The sequence below is a fragment of the Cololabis saira genome, chromosome 11 (genome assembly GCF_033807715.1).
Source record: "Cololabis saira isolate AMF1-May2022 chromosome 11, fColSai1.1, whole genome shotgun sequence".
Taxonomy (NCBI): Eukaryota; Metazoa; Chordata; class Actinopteri; order Beloniformes; family Belonidae; genus Cololabis; species Cololabis saira.
Window position 1 is genome coordinate 27,393,994 of NC_084597.1, and position 20,245 is coordinate 27,414,238.

The 20,245-nt window shown below is 44.4% G+C and overlaps 1 protein-coding gene across 1 annotated transcript in view; it reads left to right on the top strand.

Moving 5' to 3' along the window:
* gnaz (guanine nucleotide binding protein (G protein), alpha z polypeptide) overlaps nucleotides 1–902 on the top strand; it is a 30,537-nt gene extending 29,635 nt beyond the window's left edge. The window contains exon 3 of the mRNA XM_061734265.1: nucleotides 540–902. Coding sequence (XP_061590249.1) covers nucleotides 540–884 — 345 coding nt within the window. The 3' untranslated portion in view covers nucleotides 885–902. The remainder of the gene's footprint in view (nucleotides 1–539) is intronic.
* Nucleotides 903–20,245: the final 19,343 nt, after the last annotated feature.

A 20,245-nucleotide genomic window follows, 5' to 3' on the forward strand; every position in this document is an offset into this window, starting at 1 on the left:
TCTCAAGCTTTCCATGATTCAAGCTTTTTTGTTGAAACAAACTCTTTGAGCCTACAGCAGTCTTTGCTCAGTGCACACCTTCTCTCCACCATCAGTTTTAGCCTCGGCATCATCCATTCAGATTCAGAAACTCCACTGTTATGGGTATAAATATCTTGAGAGACTGTAAAACTGTTTTCTGTAACTGGCTATTTTACAACACTGAACTTGTCCAGAAAAAAAAGGGATCAGCTGTTTCAGAAGAGAATGTAAGAGTTCAAATGCAGGCCCTTGTCTGTCTATGTCTCAAATCTCTGTTGACAAAACAGACAAGCTGTACCTTTGACTAGTCAAGTAGACACCTGTGGCGTGTTCATTTTCCCTCATAAAAGACCTCTTGTTGAGAGTTTGTGTCTTATTTTCTCACGCGTGAATGATGATTGATCGGCTAATAAACTGTGTTGATTTGGGCTGTTGCTTCAACATAAATGCTTGTATTTTTTCATTTTTCGACCTCACGTGCCTTTCCTCACATTCTGATCTATTTTGTGCCCACACAGAGCCGTATGGCGGAGAGTCTGCGTCTGTTCGACTCCATCTGCAACAACAACTGGTTCACCAACACTTCACTCATCCTCTTCCTCAACAAGAAGGACTTGCTGGCTGAGAAGATAAAACGCATTCCTCTGACAGTGTGTTTCCCTGATTACAAAGGCCAAAACACCTATGAGGAGGCAGCTGTCTATGTGCAACGGCAGTTTGAGGACCTCAACCGCAACAAGGAGACCAAGGAGATCTATTCGCACTTCACCTGTGCCACTGACACCAGCAACATCCAGTTTGTGTTCGATGCTGTCACGGACGTGATCATCCAGAACAATCTCAAGTACATTGGCCTTTGCTAGGACCTGATGCTGGGGGTGGGAGGGGTGGGAGGGGTGCGGGGTGGGTGGATGGCGGGGGCAGGGGGTGGGTGGGGGTGGTTGCGCTGTAGGGATAAAGCAGGCAGCTTGGCATCAGTTGGCCGGCCACCAGGCTGAATACACAAGGGCATGTCAGTCTGCATATCTATTGAAGAGGTGCAACAGAGAGTTGGAAAGGAAGTGAGGTAGTAAGATGGTCAAAGATGGACAACACTGTAGATTCAACTGTTTCAATTGAAACAACAGAGCTGATGGGCCATGGTTGAGATGGGCTTTTTACCTTATGTGTTTGCACTGAATATGAGTATGCAGATATACCCTAACACACACACACACACACACACACACACACACACACACACACACACACACACACACACACACACACACACACACACACACACACACACACACACACACACACACACACACACACACACACACACACACAACACGCACGCACGCACACACGCATGCATGCACGCACACACACACATCTTTGGCTCAGCAGTCAAGCTCTTGTTTGACGAGGCAACACTGGAATTTTTACACAACTACCCCAACCTGCCTGTCAAACCTAAGACTGAGGAATAGGTGTATACTGGCAGTTATCTTTACTTATGTTTCCTTTACATTATTTGCCTGAGTGAATTCATGCTGCTTTAAAAAAAAAAAGAAAAAAAAGAATTATTATAATTTTGACAGAATCAGTGCTCTCTTTTAGATCTTCACCCGGACAGCACTAGACAAGTGCACCTGATGAGTTGTAGAGAAGGACTGTTTGTGGGGGGAAGAGAAGTCGGTAGACACGATGTCACAGGGTTTCAGCCTACAAAAGGAAACTGCCACAGTTTAAAGTGAAATATGTTTTCTAGACAACATTTCTGTTATTTCCCCTGGTCGACCCCTAATGTTGTTGGTTTCCCCCTCTTTCTTTTATTTTTCTGTGCTTTAAAAAGAAGACTATGTCTCTCAAGCCTGCACTTCACAACAGGTCTCTGATTTATAAAACCAGGAGTATATTGCACTTGGCAGAGTAAAAAGTATTTATCATTCCAGTTTCCAGCAAGAGACAAGAAAAACAGTGCCAAGATCAGTATGTAAATAAAACCAGATCCCATTCGTTAATGTTTTTTTCTTTCTTTTCTTTTTTTTAAAAAACTTTTTAATGGACAAATACATTAAAACATGCATGATTTTGTTACTTTGGGATACTAATATATTTTCTTTGGGACTATGTTTATCTTTTCCTAAGTTTTGAATAATATATTCCCCAAAATATATATAAAAGTCAAGCACTGTGTACGATTGTACAGTTGTCAGAGAGGAATCTATTGAAAAAGAGATATATCAATATAATAATGGTGATAATAATGTTTTGTTGACAATGAAGAAGACTCCAATGATGAAGTGATTACAGTGTTGACAGTGAGAAGCTCACTTTAATGTTAGCATGAGAGGAAAAAGTGGATGAAAGGAGAACAAGACTTTAGAAGAACATGAAAACAAAGACGCAATCCTTGAAAATTAAATCCTTCTTTCGTTATCTAAGTGGAAATTGTTAAACAGTCAGTCAGTATGATGTGTAAATATACTATAAAGGTACTCTCTTTGTTCAAACAAATGAAAATATAGGTTGAGTTGGGTTACTGGTGGTGAAATAGAGGAGAGCTAGAGGAGGAAGATCGCTGTCCACTCCTCCTCTTACCCTTTCTTTTCAGTTCAGAGAACAACTTAGCCAAGGGCTTCAGGCTTGACTTTACAGGATGTCCACTTAAACAAAAAAAGAAGAAAAAAATACATTGAGCTAAGGAATATTAAAAAAAAAGAGAATAACTATGAATAAAACAACTTATGCAAATTTCTATGGTGTAGTGAATGTGTTTTCGGGTGTTGATTGTGTTAACAGTGCTTCAATTGTGTTTCGGGATGGGAACATTCACACTGCTTCAGGCCCTGCAGGCCAATTATCTTTCTTGTTCTGCTATAATTATGCATAAAATGATTTGGAACCTGGAAAAGGACATCCTGTCCATAGTCCTTGCTTCCATCTTCAGTGTCCAAGATTGAAACAAAAAAAGAGTTTGTCCTCTACGTACAATGTAGCCACTGGAGCAAGAAGAATCTCGACTTGAAGTATGCAATTAAATTACTCCTGAATGAACTTGGCCTCTGTGTGGTGGGATGACAGGGTACAGTGGCAAACAGATTCCACTCTAATGAGTGAATAGACTCTCACTGACCCAACAACTCTGATAAAATGTCTATCAGATCCCTCAAAACTGACCTATAAAAGATACATTTCACAAGATCAAACAGATGAAAGCGACTTCAGAACACCTGTTTTAAACAGAAAGTGCTTCCTGAGAAGAGAAAAAATATATTATAATCAATAATTAACAATAAAACCACTCATCAAGGTAGTTTAGATTTTACTTCTCGTTTTATCTTAATATATCCATATGTAGAAAGTGTGTGTAGATTATGGAGATTGTTTTTTTTTTCCAATTGTAGGGAGGCGTATTGATTTCAGCAACAGTGGGAACTTGTTTGGAGTTCAATATAAATAAATAAATAAAAATCATTGCTGCCGAGAATGACGAGTCTTGTGACTGTCATGTGGTCAGTGCAAACCATTAAAATGACTGAGTTACAGAATAGTTGCTAAAGAAAGAAAACTAAAAAGAAGTAAAGAAATGTTATGTATTTATTTGAATAAATAGGGATATATTTCTTGTAATGTCACACGGGTGTGGTCAAAGTGAGGTTGGATGTTGAAAGTGAATTGTTGTGGACTAACACAAAGAGTGTGATAATCGCTTGCATCTTCACTGAGAATGTTTCATCATAAATTAGACATAATATGACCTTCTACAATTTGCAGTTAGGAAATGCAAGTGCACTACATAAAGTAGGGATGATTTTCAAATCAAATGGATTTTATGAAAAAAAAAACAATATTTACTAACAGAAAACTCTATAACAAGTACTCTCCGTTTGGTGTCTTAAAAAACATCTCTGTGGCAGGGTGGAGAGGTTGATGGGACACGCGCACCTGTGTCCCATCCGCCTGAGTGGCTGGTTCTCTCCACCCTGCCTGCCTTATAAGGCAGAGCTGGACAGCAGCAAGGGGTCGGAGGAACTGCTGCTGATGTCCTGTGTTGAAGGAGCTGGAAGCACGTGTCTTGGGTGTTCTGGTGAATAAAAGGGTTCTGCACAAAACTCTGTGTCCTCTCTATCCTGTCGGTCGGGCCCCCGTAGTACTCGCACTGCTACACTGGCGCCTAACGTGGGGCCCGATGGGCGGAGAGGCATGGAGCGGGCCCTGGACGCGCTCGCCCAGGCCATGGCGGACCTGGCCGCCCTGCGCCGGGACCAGGGCGGGCATCAGCTCGCTGTGCTGGCGGCTTTGATGCCCGCAGAGCGACCTATCCCTGCACCACGCCGGAGGGTCACCGCAGCAGCGCGGGAGGAGCTGGCGGCGCCGCAGCTGGGAGGCCGGGAGGCAGAAGCTGCGGGCCGCCAAGCGGCGGCTCCCGAGGCGGCAGGACCCGCGGAGCGGCCCACCCCTGCACCCCGTCGGAGGTTCGCCGCGGCAGCACTGGCGGCGCTGCAGCCAACCGGCCGTGAGGCAGTCGCTGTGGGCCGCCAGGCGACGGCTCCTGGGACGGAGTCCGCGGCGGAGACGGAGGCGGAGGGGGAGGCGGAGGGGGAGACGGAGGCGCAGCCGCCAGCGACAGCGGGTCCCGCGGGTCCGGGGCCGGACCAGCGGCCAGAGCAGGGCGTCAAGGAGGAGGCGGTCCTGGAGGCGGACCAGCAGCCCGCGCAGGGCTGCGTCACGGAGGAGGCGGTCCTGGACGCACCAGCTCCAGAACGGGGCTGCGCCGTGAAGGAAGCGGTCCTGGAGGCGGACCAGCAGCTGGCGCAGGGCCGCGTCACGGAGGAGGAAGTGGTTCTGGACGCACCGTGTGACCCGAGGCCACCATGGGCCCGGCCCCGAGAGTGGCTTCCACGGCGGTCGGGCCGACGCCGGGGACGACCCCCCCGACCCGTCCGCTGGTCAGCCCGGCGCCGAGGGCGGCCTCCCGACCAGGAAGGCCCGGGGGGTTCCGGGCTTCCTCTCCCGCTCCGAGGGGGCGGGGGGGGGAGTAGGCTCGGCCGGACGGACCCCGGCGCGAGATTGGCATTGGGGGTATGTGGCAGGGTGGAGAGGTTGATGGGACACGCGCACCTGTGTCCCATCCGCCTGAGTGGCTGGTTCTCTCCACCCTGCCTGCCTTATAAGGCAGAGCTGGACAGCAGCAAGGGGTCGGAGGAGCTGCTGCTGATGTCTGCTGTGAAGGAGCTGGAAGCACGTGTCCTGGGTGTTCTGGTGAATAAAAGGGTTCTGCACAAAACTCTGTGTCCTCTCTATCCATCAGGCCCCACGTTGGGCGCCAGTGTAGCAGTGCGAGTACTACGGGGGCCCGACCGACAGGATAGAGAGGACACAGAGTTTTGTGCAGAACCCTTTTATTGACCAGAACACCCAAGACACGTGCTTCCAGCTCCTTCACAGCAGACATCCGCAGCAGCTCCTCCGACCCCTTGCTGCTGTCCAGCTCTGCCTTATAAGGCAGGCAGGGTGGAGAGAACCAGCCACTCAGGCGGATGGGACACAGGTGCGCGTGTCCCATCAACCTCTCCACCCTGCCACAATCTCCATTGAGCTTCTGGTTAAAGATCTGACACACGTTTGCCTTGATGTTTTCAGAAGGGTTGAACACTGTCACAAAAACTTTCCCAGCAAATTGCTGAGACTGTCAGGCCTTTACTTCTGGACTTCTAGCAGGTCAAGACAGATGCTCGATATTGTAAGATATCCTTGGCTGATCCAAGACAGGTGTCAAGGAGCAGTTAGCCAGCCCACATTGCAACAGGCTTTGATGAACTGCTCATGTGCCTCTTCATTCGCTGTGTGGAAACTAAGTGGTTAATGCACATAAATCACCTATTTGGGACTTAGTTAAGATAATACCTTGTTAGGAAATAGAATTATTAACTGCTGAATTGACTATAAATCAAATGGACTCACCGGGATAATAAAGAGTATTTGACCCCTGAACACCATGCCTTGTCTTAAAATAGACCCTCTTAAAATCCACCATGTTGAAATGCACTAATTTGCACAATCTGTCATGATACTGCCAGCTACAGCGGGCGGAAGTATATTTTTTTCTGAAGTTTTCTTAGTCTCAAACAAGATGAATGGCTGCTTCTGTGCGGTTCACTTGGTTGTGATATCCTGAAGTCATGGGGGAAGAATTTAATAACGTGGTCTTTATGTAGTCTTCAATCACACAAGACTTAAAGGTGGTCAAAGGGTTTGTAAACTCCAGAGCAGTGAGCACTGCTAAATATGGATTAAACTCATATCATAGTAGTTCTCAAAGAGGCAACTAGGGAGTTATCACTTATCACCTTTGAAGTGAACAGAATTCAGTCCTATTAAAGTGAATCAGGAAGTGAACTGCGATCAACTCTGTTTGCTTTCACATTGTGAGTATATTTGATATTTAAGGACCCAGTTTTCATCCTGGTCCACTTCAGATCTGATAACCTCAGTCCTCTTTCTGTTCACGTTCTCGTTCCTTTAGAGCTCTCAGATCTTTACCGCCTGGATTTTACTTAACTGCCACTTAGGACAATATTTTGATTGCCGTTAGTTGATACAGCTCTCTGGCTGTGGTATGTCATTAGACTGGTCGACAGACTTAAAGGAGACCTATTATGGCATTTAATGTATATTTTAAACAGGCCATGAATGTCTTAAAAACAATCAAAAGCTTGTTTCTTCTAAATAAATCAGAAATTCAGCCTCTGGGCCATGTCTCTAGTTTTACCGCTTCTAGCCTCCTTTTCTATGAGGGATTCTGAGGGTCGGGGAGGCTATGATAATGAGGCACTGCGCTGATTGGCTGACGTGTAGCAGGGGAGGGAACAAAGCCTCGCTCCGGGGAGAAGAGCAGCAGCTCCGTACACTATTAAAGCGTGTCCGATGCGATGCGATCGAACTTCAGTGACAAAATCAATTCCATTGCTTTATTTTCTATTGGACTGTCCTAACTGGCCGCGAGTTTAACGGTTTCAGTGTGGACACAGAGTGTCCGATGTCACGCAGCTTGACGCGATAGTCGGACGCTCGCATGCAATTATGACACGGTGTAAACGGATCTTAAGCCTGAATTACAGTTCTGCGTTAAATCGACGCGTACCCTACGCCGTAGGCTCTGCGTTGGTGTAATGCGGAACCATAAATCAGCCTTTAGTCACCTCGTCTTCACACAGGAAGATTTAATTGAATTCTAAACAGGTACACCACAGTTATTTACTCCGATTCCTCATTTAATTTCTTATGTTACAAGACAAATTAATCATGTTAACTGTAAAGAAATCACAACACTGAAGGTTCACAAATGGCAACTTTATTGTTAAAAAAAAACAAAACATAAGTTGTATATAAATAACATTTATGCACTATTGCCGGCTCAAGGAAGGGGCGTGCATTTCTTCTGAAGATGTCGTTGAACAGCTTCAGGTGCATTGCTTGGAAGATCTGAAACCATAAACAGAAAATAAAAATGTATTACGGTACTAATAGAGCTCCGTAACACGGAGTAACACCGGAGCTCAGCTAAATACTTAGCCCATGCAAAGATCATACTTGTAAACCAATATAAATAACATAAAAAATGTACGTTCTTACCGCTGACTCGTGTGCAGTTGCCGGGTCCATGCTGTTGGTACTGAAGTACTTTCCTTTTATGAGGGTAAATGTCAATGCAAAACCTCATTTTAACTGTCCCTCGTTGAAACAGCCACCGCTTCGGAACAATGACGCTCTGGCCGGCGGAGTTAGTTGTGGGCGTGGTTTCATGCAGCGAAGGCCGACGAGGCGTGGTTTGCATTTTGCTTACGTAACGAAAATGCACAAATCTGAACGGCTCGTAAAAGTCACATGACACTGGAAGGATCCTCCGGGCGGGGTGAACAGACCCTGCAGAATTTAGTTGCTTTAGTACTTCTTTGAGTTGTCAGGGTGAGGGGAGACCACTTTATATATGTTAAAGCAAGAAAAAACGTGTTTTTCATAATAAGTCCCCATTAAGTAAAACTAAATTATTTCAGTTTCATATGAACACAAACAGAAATGAAAGAAACTGAAAAGAAAGCAGGCATGGAGAAGAAAACTGTTGCTGTAGTCACGTGTAATCTATATGGCAAACCTCAGGACCAAAATACAACTAACAAAAGGCACAGTAAACATGGAACTTGGTTAAAACAGCTCCACAGATTTAAAGTAAAAGGTTTGCTTTAAAAGGTTCATGCTACTGGTCAAAAGGGGTTTAAGTCTGGAGACTGAGCTGGCCGCTTCATGGTTTCAAGTTTACTATCTTATTCTTTTTTCCTAATGCAGATCTTGCATAGCTTGAACTGATGTTTTGGGTCATGATCTTGCTGTAGGATGAACTCCTGGCATGGAGCTGCAGAATGCAGCGGTAGCCATCTTTGTTGGTGCTTCTCACTCAGGACAAGTGACCGACTCTGGATCTGGCAAAACACCCCCTGACCATTACACTTCCTCCTCCACGGTTGACAGATGATGTCACACACTCATGTATGTTACTACTTCCAAAGGTGGAACAGATGTGTAACAGCTATGAAACAAAATATTTTACAATTCTGCCTCCTTGCTGTTCACACAGCACATCAAAGTTGAATAAAAGCTATCATATTGTATTGTATCATTATATTTTACAATTACATTTTGGAAACATTGGAAAAAATGTATTCATAAATGTAAAAATTCTAATTTGTCATCAGTACTGACACATCAATTTTCAGTACAGAAATGGACTGGGGACATTTCTAAAAAGGTTTTCATAAAATTATTTGCATACAAAAAATATATTTGGCTCTACAATGGGAGCTTATAAATTAAATATCTATAATCCCTGGCATATTCCATAACTCACTTTGCAGATATCCTAAACTTTTATATATTTAAGAAACGAAGAACAGAAAAAAAGGACCTCTGCTCCTCACTCTTGGTCCTTTCTGTGAAGCCGACCAGCACTTCTTGCCTCACACAGTTTCCACCAGGAATGTCCTATAATTCTGATTCTTCCTCCTGTCCTCGGCTCAACTCTATTACCTCCCTCCAGTTCATTCCAGTCTGTATCACCCCACTGACCTCAACATTTATCCCTGTCCACTTATTACCCCCACGCCCTTCTTCTCCCCTTTCTTTTGTCTCTCTGTGCCCACCTGTTTCTTGGCTCGTAACTGCTTTGTGAATCAAGTGGGCAACCCCTTCAGGGAGCTGAAGGATTCTGGCTTCCGGCCGGGGAAGACTTTTAGTGTTTTGTGTCCTGCTTTCTTCGCTTCAATCTGCCAGCAAATCTGTAGTTTACTAATTTAAATCCATTCATCTCCTGCTGACCCACAGAGACTCCAGTCCTCTCTTACCTCTCTCTCTCTCTTCTGTTCACACTTCTAAAAGAGGATGACTGGCAAGCTTCAAACTCTAGGCTAAACTTTGGCCAGCATCTCCACCTTTGATCCTTCTAAAATATCCATAATGTCTTCTGCACTGCAACAAAATCATCTTTATTTTCCAAGGAAAAAAACAAAAAAACAGGAACCAGCTTTCTGTCCTGCCTGTCCGGGACTATTGCAGCTGATCTGCTCTACTTCAACCGTATCATCAACCCCTCCCTGACATCTGGCTATAAACCGTCTGTATTAGTGACAGTCCGCACCACTGCTCTCCTCTCAAACCTTCATATCTGTTGCAGACCTCTGCCAAGCATTTCTGACAGTCATTCTCTGTTTTATCCAGTGTAATGTTGTTGGTCTAGAATCTGCATCTCTAGTTAATGGAGCTGTTTTTGATTCCTCAAAGGATTAATTAAAAACAGAAAAAAACAGCAAATGCTAAATTATTCATATTTATTTAAATAATGCAAGTAGTGCACTGCAAGGGAATCTTTGACAATTTACTACAGGCTACAGTGGTGATGTTTACTATATTGCTGTGCAAGCACACTAACTTTTAATTATGGGATACACAAAGGTCTGTGAATTTCTCTCAGCTTTTAATGCAATAAGGTAACTCAGTAAGAGGCTAATTGATCACACCATCAATTTAGGGTTAATAGTAGAGGCATTGCCCACAGATGGTCAGTATCAAAGTAAAAATTCCAGATGTAATCACTGTCATTCACGTTTGTGTGTAAAATTATTGTTGACTGTGTTTAGACCATTTTCCTATCAGTGTGGTCATTTGAGCGGTGGACTTTTGAATAAACTCTTGCCTCTCACTATCTCTTGAGCCAGTTCGAGGTTACAAACACTAGAATTCCACACAGACTCTGTAACAATTAAAACATTTATGTGACATGAGTCTCAATTATGCAGGTATTTGTCAATAAAAAGATCACGCAGACCAAATTAAATTTGTCTTTATGCAACACAAACAACAGCAAAGAACAAAACCAGGAACAAGCTAAAGTCATGGACAAACACTAGCACCAATGGGGCAGAGAGCTTACAGTTACAAGTCACAAAGATGATCTGGCGTCACACAAAGTGGTCTGGAGAGCATATGCGCATGGAAAAGAAAACAACTAGAGCAGTGGTGTGGGGCAATCAACTATGTAAAAAGAGTGTAAAGGAAAACAAGTAAAAGTCCAAATCCATGACAAATTTCTTATTGTGGAAGTAAATGGTAATTCTGGACCTGATGCTGTAAATTTTCACTGGGTGTTTCAACCCTTAACAGCGACACCCTTTGTTTGGTGGGTCGGCAATGGTACTCAATCCCTGTCCATCAAGTCCAACCTTCAAACCCACTGACTATGTGAGAAGTTAATGTAGGATTTAATATGTTTTACAAGACATAAGGGCACGTATTCAGAGGAAAAAGTGGCTGATTTTAGCAAAGCTCCTAAAAACGCTTTTTTTATTCGAACACCGCGTCATATGACGTAGCAGCAGGGAGACGTCTCCACAGCTCTGCCCCATCTTACTACGCAGAACCTGTACACACGTAGCCGGGTATCTGCTAAACCGAAGATATTTTCCTACGTTTGGACTTGTCATCCACATGAAAACGCAAATAAACGAATGTTTAAAAAAACTCTGGGAAAAGTGAAGATTTTTGAAAACTCCGTTTATGTAGATGCGTGTAGACAGAGACAACCGGAGTTTTGCGTTTTCGAACATCACATTATGCTCCAAAACAACAACAAATCTGCTCTGAGTCTGACGTCTAACGTGCAACCTTTGTTTACTACAGAATTACAGATGATCCACCATCTGTTCTCCAAGCTATTTATTAAATAAATGGTCTCTGCTCTTGACCACCGTTTACTGCATCACACCGACGCAGAGCCTACGCCGTAGGGTACGCGGCGACGCGCAGCCCTACGCCGTACCCTACTGTCAGGCACACGAGGAATGGACACAAATGCAGACACCAAGGGAAAACTGTTCAAAAGATTTATTGAACAAAATCAAGGCAGGCCAGGATCAGGCAAAAATCAGACGAGGGGCAGGCAAAGGTCAAAGTCCAAAAAGCTGTCAGCGAAGGCATAGGTACCGGCAAGGGCTAGGCAAAAACGTGGTCTGGGGGCAGAAAAAGATCAAAAGGTCAAAAAGGTAAAAAACTTTAAAAACTCACTTGGCTTGATAAAAGGCTTGAAGGCTTGGAGAACACAAGACAATCTGGCATGGACTGAAGAGGGACTGAGGCTTAAATGCTGTGGGCATGATTGCACCAGAGTGATTGCAGGTGTTGTCAGGTAGGGGGGGGCAGACACACCCACTCAACCTCAGACCGTGACAGGACCCCCTCTCCGACGGACGCCCCCTGGTGTCCCATCCAAGGCCCCAGGATTGTCATGGTGAAAGTCCTTAATGAGGGAGCGAGCCAGGATGAACCTGGAAGGGACCCAACACCGCTCCTCAGGCCCATAGCCCTCCCAGTCGACAAGGTACTGGAGGCCCCTGCCCCTGCGACGGACCTTCAACAACTTCCGGACAGTAAACACCTCACCACCACCAATGACCCTGGGAGGCGGAGGGGGCTTGGAGGGAGGGGACAAAGGGCTGAGAACCACAGGCTTGACTTGGGAGACATGAAAGGCACGGTGAACACATTGCATGGGCCGAGGCAGTGAGAGTCATACGGTAGAAGGATTGATGACCTTAGAAATTGGGAAGGGTCCAACAAACCTGGGCGCCAGCTTCCGGGACAGGACCCTCAGAGGCAAATTCCTGGTGGAAAGCAGGACCTTCTGTCCAACACTGTAGAGTTGTAGTGTAGAGTAGTTAAACCAAAAGGCAAAACAAGATATTCATAATGCCCTGTGGGAGTGTTGAAGGCTGTCTTCCATTCATCTCCCTCCTTTATCCTCACAGGGTGGTAGGCATTACGCAGGTCAAGTATAGTGAAGACTTTAGCACCTTGCAATAATTCAAAAGCTGTAGACATGAGTGGCAATGGGTAACGATTTTTCACAGTGATATCATTTAAACCTCTGAAATCGATGCATGGCCTGAGTCCTCCATCCTTCTTTCCAACAAAGAAGAAGCCTGCACCAGCCGGGGAGGACGATGGGCGGATTATGCCAGCGGCCAGGGACTCTGAGATGTACTTGTTCATCGCCTCGGTTTCTGTAGGTGAAAGAGAATAGAGGCGCCCCTTGGGGGGCATGGCTCCCTTCAGGAGGTCAATCGAACAGTCATAAGGCCTGTGAGGAGGAAGGGAGACAGCACAGGACTTACTAAAAACAGTCTTTAAGTCCAGGTACTCAGGAGGGACCGATGACAAGTCTGGGAACTCCTCAGTCCTATGTGGCTCCAGGGAGAGAGAGGTGGCAGCAGAGGTTAAGCAGTGAGAATGGCAAAATGGACTCCAACTCATAATTGTGTTATCAGCCCAGTTAACATGAGGATTGTGAACTGACAGCCAGGGAAAGCCTAGGACAATGGGGACATGAAGGTTATCCATTACATGAAAAGATATGTGTTCATTGTGATTACCAGAAATCCGCAATGCAACAGGCTCTGTGACATGAGTGATATGCGTGAGACTCCGTCCATCAATTGCACAAGTCAATACGGGCTGCTTCAAGGGAAGCACAGGGATGTTTAACTGACGAGCTGTGGCAGCACAGATGAAACTTTCATCAGCGCCAGAGTCTATGAGAGCTGTGAGGGGATGAGCACCATCCGACAGTAGCAGCAACACAGGCAAAAAAGAACGCTTGACAGGGGAATTACCTTGAGCAGTGCCCATCAAAAGCCCTGTTTCTACTGATGGGCGTTGGCTTTTAACGGACACTTGAGGCAGAGATGACCCGCCTGGCCACAGTAGAAACAGGCATTCCGGAGGCAGTGGCGCATGCGTTCCTCAGGAGACAGCTTTGCACGATCAAGCTGGATGGGTTCTGGAGGAGGGGCTGTCTCTAGAGGTGCTGGTAATGAGGGGGCAGCGGTAAGCCAGGGACGAGGGCAGAATTAACCTCTCTCAGAGCGCCGTTCCCTTAGTCGAGCATCAATCCTGCCAGCCAGCTTCACCAGCTCCTTGAAGTCCTCAGGCAGGTCCTGAGACATCAGTTCATCCTTTACAGTGTCAGATAGTCCATTCAAAAAAGCATCAAATAATGCAGTATGCCCCCAGCCACATGAGGCCGCCAAAGTACGGAAATCAATGGCATAATCAAAAACAGACCTGCTGCCTTGCTTAAGTTGGAGTAGCTGCTTGGCAGCATCACTGCCCGTAACAGAACGGTCAAAAACCTCCTTCATTTCATCAGCAAATCTGTCGTAGTCATCACAAACAGGGTCTTCAGAATCCCACATAGCTGTTCCCTACTACCTTGCCTTGCCAGTGAGTAACGTGATTATATAGGCTACCCGTGAGCGCTCAGTAGGAAAAGCAGAAGCCTGCAGCTCAAAAATCAGTGAACACTGAGACAAAAAGGAACGACAGGTTCCGGGCTCACCATTGTAAGGTTGAGGTGGGGGTAGCTTGGGCTCTCTGGCAGCAGGCTGAAGTACATAATCCTGACTGGAAGCGGCGTGAGCAGCAGCAGCAGAAGACGAGGAAGCCTGCAGTTGTTGTATCTGATTGTTGAGAGTTTGAACTGAATTAGCCAAAGTAGTCAGGTTGTGGTCTACCTTACGTAGGGTATGTTGTTGGGATCCCAGAATGGCTCCATGTTCCGAAATCGCTGCTTGCAGGGCGTTCATGTCTGCTGTGTCCATGGTGGCCAGATTGTTCTATCAGGCACACGAGGAATGGACACAAATGCAGACACCAAGGGAAAACTGTTCAAAAGATTTATTGAACAAAATCAAGGCAGGCAAGGATCAGGCAAAAATCAGACGAGGGGCAGGCAAAGGTCAAAGTCCAAAAAGCTGTCAGCGAAGGCAGAGGTACCGGCAAGGGCTAGGCAAAAAGTGGTCTGGGGGCAGAAAAAGATCAAAAGGTCAAAAAGGTAAAAAACTTTAAAAACTCACTTGGCTTGATAAACGGCTTGAAGGCTTGGAGAACACAAGACAATCTTGCATGGACTGAAGAGGGACTGAGGCTTAAATGCTGTGGGCTAGATTGCACCAGAGTGATTGCAGGTGTTTTCAGGTAGGGGGGGGAGGAGCCAGACACACCGACTCAACCTCAGACCGTGACACCTACGGCATAGGGCTGCATCGATTTAACGCGGCAGCTCCGTGGTGGGACACGGGGGGACTCGGGCTCGTTACTGAGAAGGAGATGCATCTCCCGGGGAAGCTGCGGCGCGGAGGCCGGCCCGAAGGCCGGAAGAACAGATGATTTACAGGTTTGGAATGCTTATGAATGTGGTCGAAAACGCAGATCTTCGGTTATGTGTGGAAGGTTTTTTTTTTAACAACGATGTAATGTGGATACAAATTATTTTATAAACGAAGGGGGGGAAATATTTGGTTTTAAAAATACCCCGCTATTTCAGATGCATTTTAATCAGAAAAAAGAGAAAATAATAAGCTTGTTTTCTGTTTAGAAAGTACAAACGTAGACAGATTACAAGTACTCACCCATCTTTTAGGAGTTATTTTCGGAGTTTCTTTCAGGAGCGCAGGGGCGGGTGCTGCGGTGAATAAAGGCTGATTTATGGTTCCGCGTAAAATCGACGGCGTAGGTTACGCGGCACACGCAGCGTTTGGTGCGTCGCCGCGTAACCTACGCCGTAGAGTCTGCGTTGGTGTAACGCGGACCCATAAATCAGCCTTTTAAAAAGCGAGTTTCAGCTGTCAATCAAAAGAACGTGGGGGCCCTAACGGGTTCGTAATTATAAGGCTGTGGCCCGTCATATTGGTGTGAATACACATTCACAACCTCACAACTAACATTAAGATCCATTATTTTTCCTATTGTTGAAATTCTCCGCACTCCTAGCCGCTACGTTACTTCCGGTTCAGCTTTTTCAGATGCAGAAGTAAAATACTCTCACAAAAACAACTCTGGAGGGCACTGTAGTATATATTTATGCGTATTTCAATGAAAATTCAGTTCCTACATTATTTTCCTACACATCGATTCACAGGGGTCTCCAACCTGCAATATGCTCTTTTTTTTTTTTTTTTTTTTTTTTTATTGATCTTTTTATAGGAAACAACATACAATGAAAACATGGAAATCTGTAGTCAAACACACGCAATATACATTGTCTCCTTTTTTTTTTTTTTTTTAAAACACACAAAACCTAACTAAGGAACAGAGTCTCTGTAGCGTTAAATAATAAATAAACAGATGAGCAAGAAATGATCAAAGGAGGAAAGTAACGTATGAGCAAAAATGCATACAAAAAACAAATGCAGTGGTGAATGTAGATGCCCATAAGTGATATCCCATTAACTGGAAATAAATAAAACATAAAAAAAAAAAAATTAAGGAGATGAAAAGAAAATTAAGGGAGGGGGGGGTCAGTCGGTTGGTAGAGTCTTCAACGCGGTAAAGTGGTCTATGAAAGATTGCCATTTGCGAACGAATTTAGCTGCGCTGCCTTTTAAAGAGTATCTCACCTTCTCCAATTTAAGAAAAAACATAACATCACTAAGCCAAATAGAAATAGACGGGGACTTGGGGGATTTCCATAGAAGTAAGATACGACGTCTTGCTAAAAGGGATGTGAAAGCCAATACTTCTGACTGTGTGGGGCTGATATGTGAGGAGTCAACAGTGAGTCCGAATATTGCTAAGAGAGGGGCCATAACAACTTTTTTACCCAGAACTTTAGACATGATCACAGAATAATCACTCCAAAATTTCTGTAACCTAGGACAGGAGAAAAACATATGACTTAAATTGCATGGAGAACCCTGGCATCTGTCGCATAGGTCTGCAACATTCGGATATATTTCCGATAATCGGGATTTTGATAGGTGGGCTCTATGCAGCACCTTAAATTGAATAAGTTCAAATCTAGCGCAAGGCGTGCTAGATCGTATGCTACGGATAGCTTTATCCCACAGCTCCCCTGTGAAGTCAAGGCCCAACTCACGTCCCCAACCCTCCCGAGCTTTATCTACAGAATGATCATCAAATGTCATACACAGTGCATATATCTTAGATATCAGAGACTTTTGACTGAGTTTCATTGTTAGAAGATCATCCCACGGTTGGTTAGCAGGAAGGGAAGGGAAGCATGGAAACAGAGCAGAGGCGCAGTGTCGAAGCTGGAAGTAGCGAAACAAATGGGAGGCAGGCAAATTGAACTTTGACCTCAGATCTGAAAATGTGGAAAAGATACCATCCTTATATAGATCCCTGAAGTGCTTAATGCCCCGGTTGTACCAAATCATAAAAGTGGTGTCTACTAGTGATGGAGGGAACAGATGATTCTTAGTAACAGGTGTATAGATGGATGGAGAAGCAAATTTAAAGTGGCGCCTAAACTGTGACCAAATCTTAAGGGAGGAAAGCACCACAGGGCTATTTGTAAACTTAGAGGGATTCAATGGTAAAGAGGAGGAGAGTAGGGCCGTTACAGAGGATGAAGAGAGTGACTGAGCCTCCAATCTGCACCATAATAACTCAGGAGACTGAAGCCAATAAATTAGTTTGTGAATATGCACTGACCAATAGTAAAGCATAAAGTTTGGTAGTGCTAGACCCCCATTAAATTTAAATTTTTGGAGAAGCGAATACCTCACTCTGGGTGTCTTACCGGCCCATAAAAAGTTGGAAACAATTTGGTCAAGTGATTTAAAAAAAGATTTTGGTAGAAATAAAGGAGTGCATTGGAACAAAAAAAGAAATTTAGGCAATACAGTCATTTTCACTGTGTTAATTCTTCCTATCAGTGACAATGGTAGGGAGTTCCACCTCTGTAAGTCCGCCTTCACTCGAGTTACCAGTGAGGAAAAATTAGCGGTGAAAAGAGAGGGCAGAGTGCGGGTCACATTAATCCCTAAGTATCTAAAGCCTGACGGGCTGAGTTTAAAGGGGATATCAGATTGTTTGAGTTGTAAAGCAGAGGAGTTTATGGGGAAGCATTCACACTTGTGAAGATTGACCTTATAGCCGGAGAAGGATCCATAATTCTTCAACAGAGATAATATTGGTGCGATGCTGGTTAAAGGGTCAGATACATATAAAAGGAGGTCGTCTGCATAAAGTGACAATTTAAGTTCCACATTGGACCTAGAGACTCCGCGAAATAGAGGAAGAGTTCTTAAAGCAATTGAAAGTGGTTCGACGGATAGAGCGAATAGCAAAGGGGAGAGAGGGCAGCCCTGTCTCGTGCCACGTGATAATGTAAAATAAGTGGAGTAGTTGTCATTGGTGTGAATGCTGGCCTGAGGGGAAGTGTAAAGAAGTCTAATCCACGATATAAACCTGTGTCCAAATCCGAATTTATGAAGTGTTGCAAAAAGATAGTTAAATTCGACATGATCAAAAGCTTTCTCAGCATCAATTGCGATAACAACTTCAGGGAGTGGAGAAGAATCTTTAGAGAGAATCACATTAAGAAGTGTACGAACATTATAGAAGAGCTGGCGTCCCTTGATGAAACCATTCTGCTCCTCAGATATGATGCTAGGAAGGATCTTATCAAGACGAATTGCTAGTGCTTTGGCTAAAATTTTGACATCTACATTCAGTAAAGACAAGGGCCTATAAGAAGTGCATGATTCAGGGTCCTTGTCCTTCTTCAAAAGGAGGGCAATAGACGCCTGCATTAAAGAGGGAGGCAATGAGCCATGATCAAGGGACTCATTGTACATTGAAAGTAAAAGGGGGGCTAATTTGTCTTTGAATTTTTTGAAAAACTCAGCTCCGAACCCATCGGGACCAGGGGCCTTGTTGCTTTGCGTAGCTTCAATGGCGGCAACAATTTCTTGCAAGCTGAAAGGAGCATCGAGGCCATTAGCCACATCCAAATTAATAGTAGGGACAGTGATATTATCAAGAAAGGAGGTCATTTCTGCTGTGTCAAGTGGAGATTCTGACTCATAGAGAGAGGAGTAGTATGATTTAAAAATTGTGTTGATGCCGATTGGATCGGTGGTAAGTGTGCCATTAGAATCTCTAATGCTGGGAATCAGTCTCGACGTTGCTTGCCTTTTTAATTGGTGAGCCAATAACCTGCTTGGTTTATCGCCGTGTTCATAATAGTTGGCATGAGCGCGTAATAGGAGCCGTTCAGAATCGGCTGTCGCTATAAGATCGAATTTTGACTGCAAATCAAGCCGTTGTTTCAGTAAACTCGGACTCGGGTTAACTGAGTTTAGTCTGTCTGTGTCCTGAATTTTAGATGTGAGCTCCTGTAATTTAGCCCTGCGGATTTTACTGGCGTATGCTGAATAAGAGATAATCTGTCCTCGCAAATATGCTTTGAGTGATTCCCATACTAGCGAAAAACTGGTAGAATCTGTTTTGTTTAATGCAATGAAATCATCTATTGAAGCAGATATAGAAACATTAAATGCATCGTCGGATAAAAGCAATGGATTAAACCTCCAGGGAGAAGAAAAACGGGGGCGCTCAGACCATGTTATATTCAAAGTTAGAGGGGCGTGATCCGAAATAACAATTGGGTGGTATACGACAGAAGTAACTTTGGGGAGAAGAGAGCCATCAACAAAAAAATAGTCAATACGTGAATATGACTGATGTACTTGTGAAAAAAAAGAGAATTCCTTATCTCCAGGATGTGAGACCCTCCACGGATCAACAAGCCCGTTCTTGACTGTAAAATCGGTAATAGATTTTGACATAGAGGATTGAGTCAAAGTACGAGGATTCGAACGGTCCAAAGAAGGATTAATAACAAAATTCAGATCACCACCCAGTATTGTAATATGCGTATTTAAGAAAGGGAGGTTGCCAAACAGCCTATCCGTAAAATTGGGGTCATCAAAATTAGGGGCATATATATTCACCAACAATACAGGGTTACAGTATAGAGTGCCCGCAACAATAAGATATCTACCATTCTTATCGGATATTGTCCTGGAGACGGAGAAATTGACTCTTTTGTTGATCAAAATTGCTACTCCTCTAGACCTAGAATCAAAATTTGAATGAAAAATATCACCCACCCAAGCTCGTTTGAGTCTGAAATGATCTTTATTTCGCAAATGAGTTTCCTGAAGGAAAGCTATGTCAGTGTCCAGGCGTTTCAAATGTGAAAAAATCTTTGATCGCTTAATTGGATTATTCACACCTTTCACATTCCAGCTAGTGAATGTAATGTTTGATCCAGTATCAGGCTTGCGCAGATTACGATCGTTCATAGGCATTCTCTGAGAGAAAATAAGACCGACTCACCCACCACCAGAGGAGATATAAGGAAAAGAGGTAAAAGGGAAAACCAAAACAAACAAAACTCAGGAGTATATACATACCTACAGAGACAAAAAGCCAACATCCCATAACCCCCGCCCACCCACCCAACGCACATTAGATGATCCCATCCCCAAACGATGGAAACAGCCGTGCTGGCTTCAAAGGAAGCCATTCTCGAAAAGAGATGCTTTCGACTATAAAGCTAAATACAAAAACAAAAACAAAATTAGCTCCTGCAGAGTTAAAACCTTAAAAAAAAAATAAAATAAAATATGAGGCATATGAAACCATCAATCTGAGGCATTCTGACGATCGCTGTCTTGTCAGGGTAACAACAAACGTAAATTAAGGAGATCTTTGGCCTATAGAACAATAATATATACATATATGCACTCACACACCCACACAGACACGCACACACATGCACACAATTTAAGCAAAGACAGGGGTGTGTGCATATTTT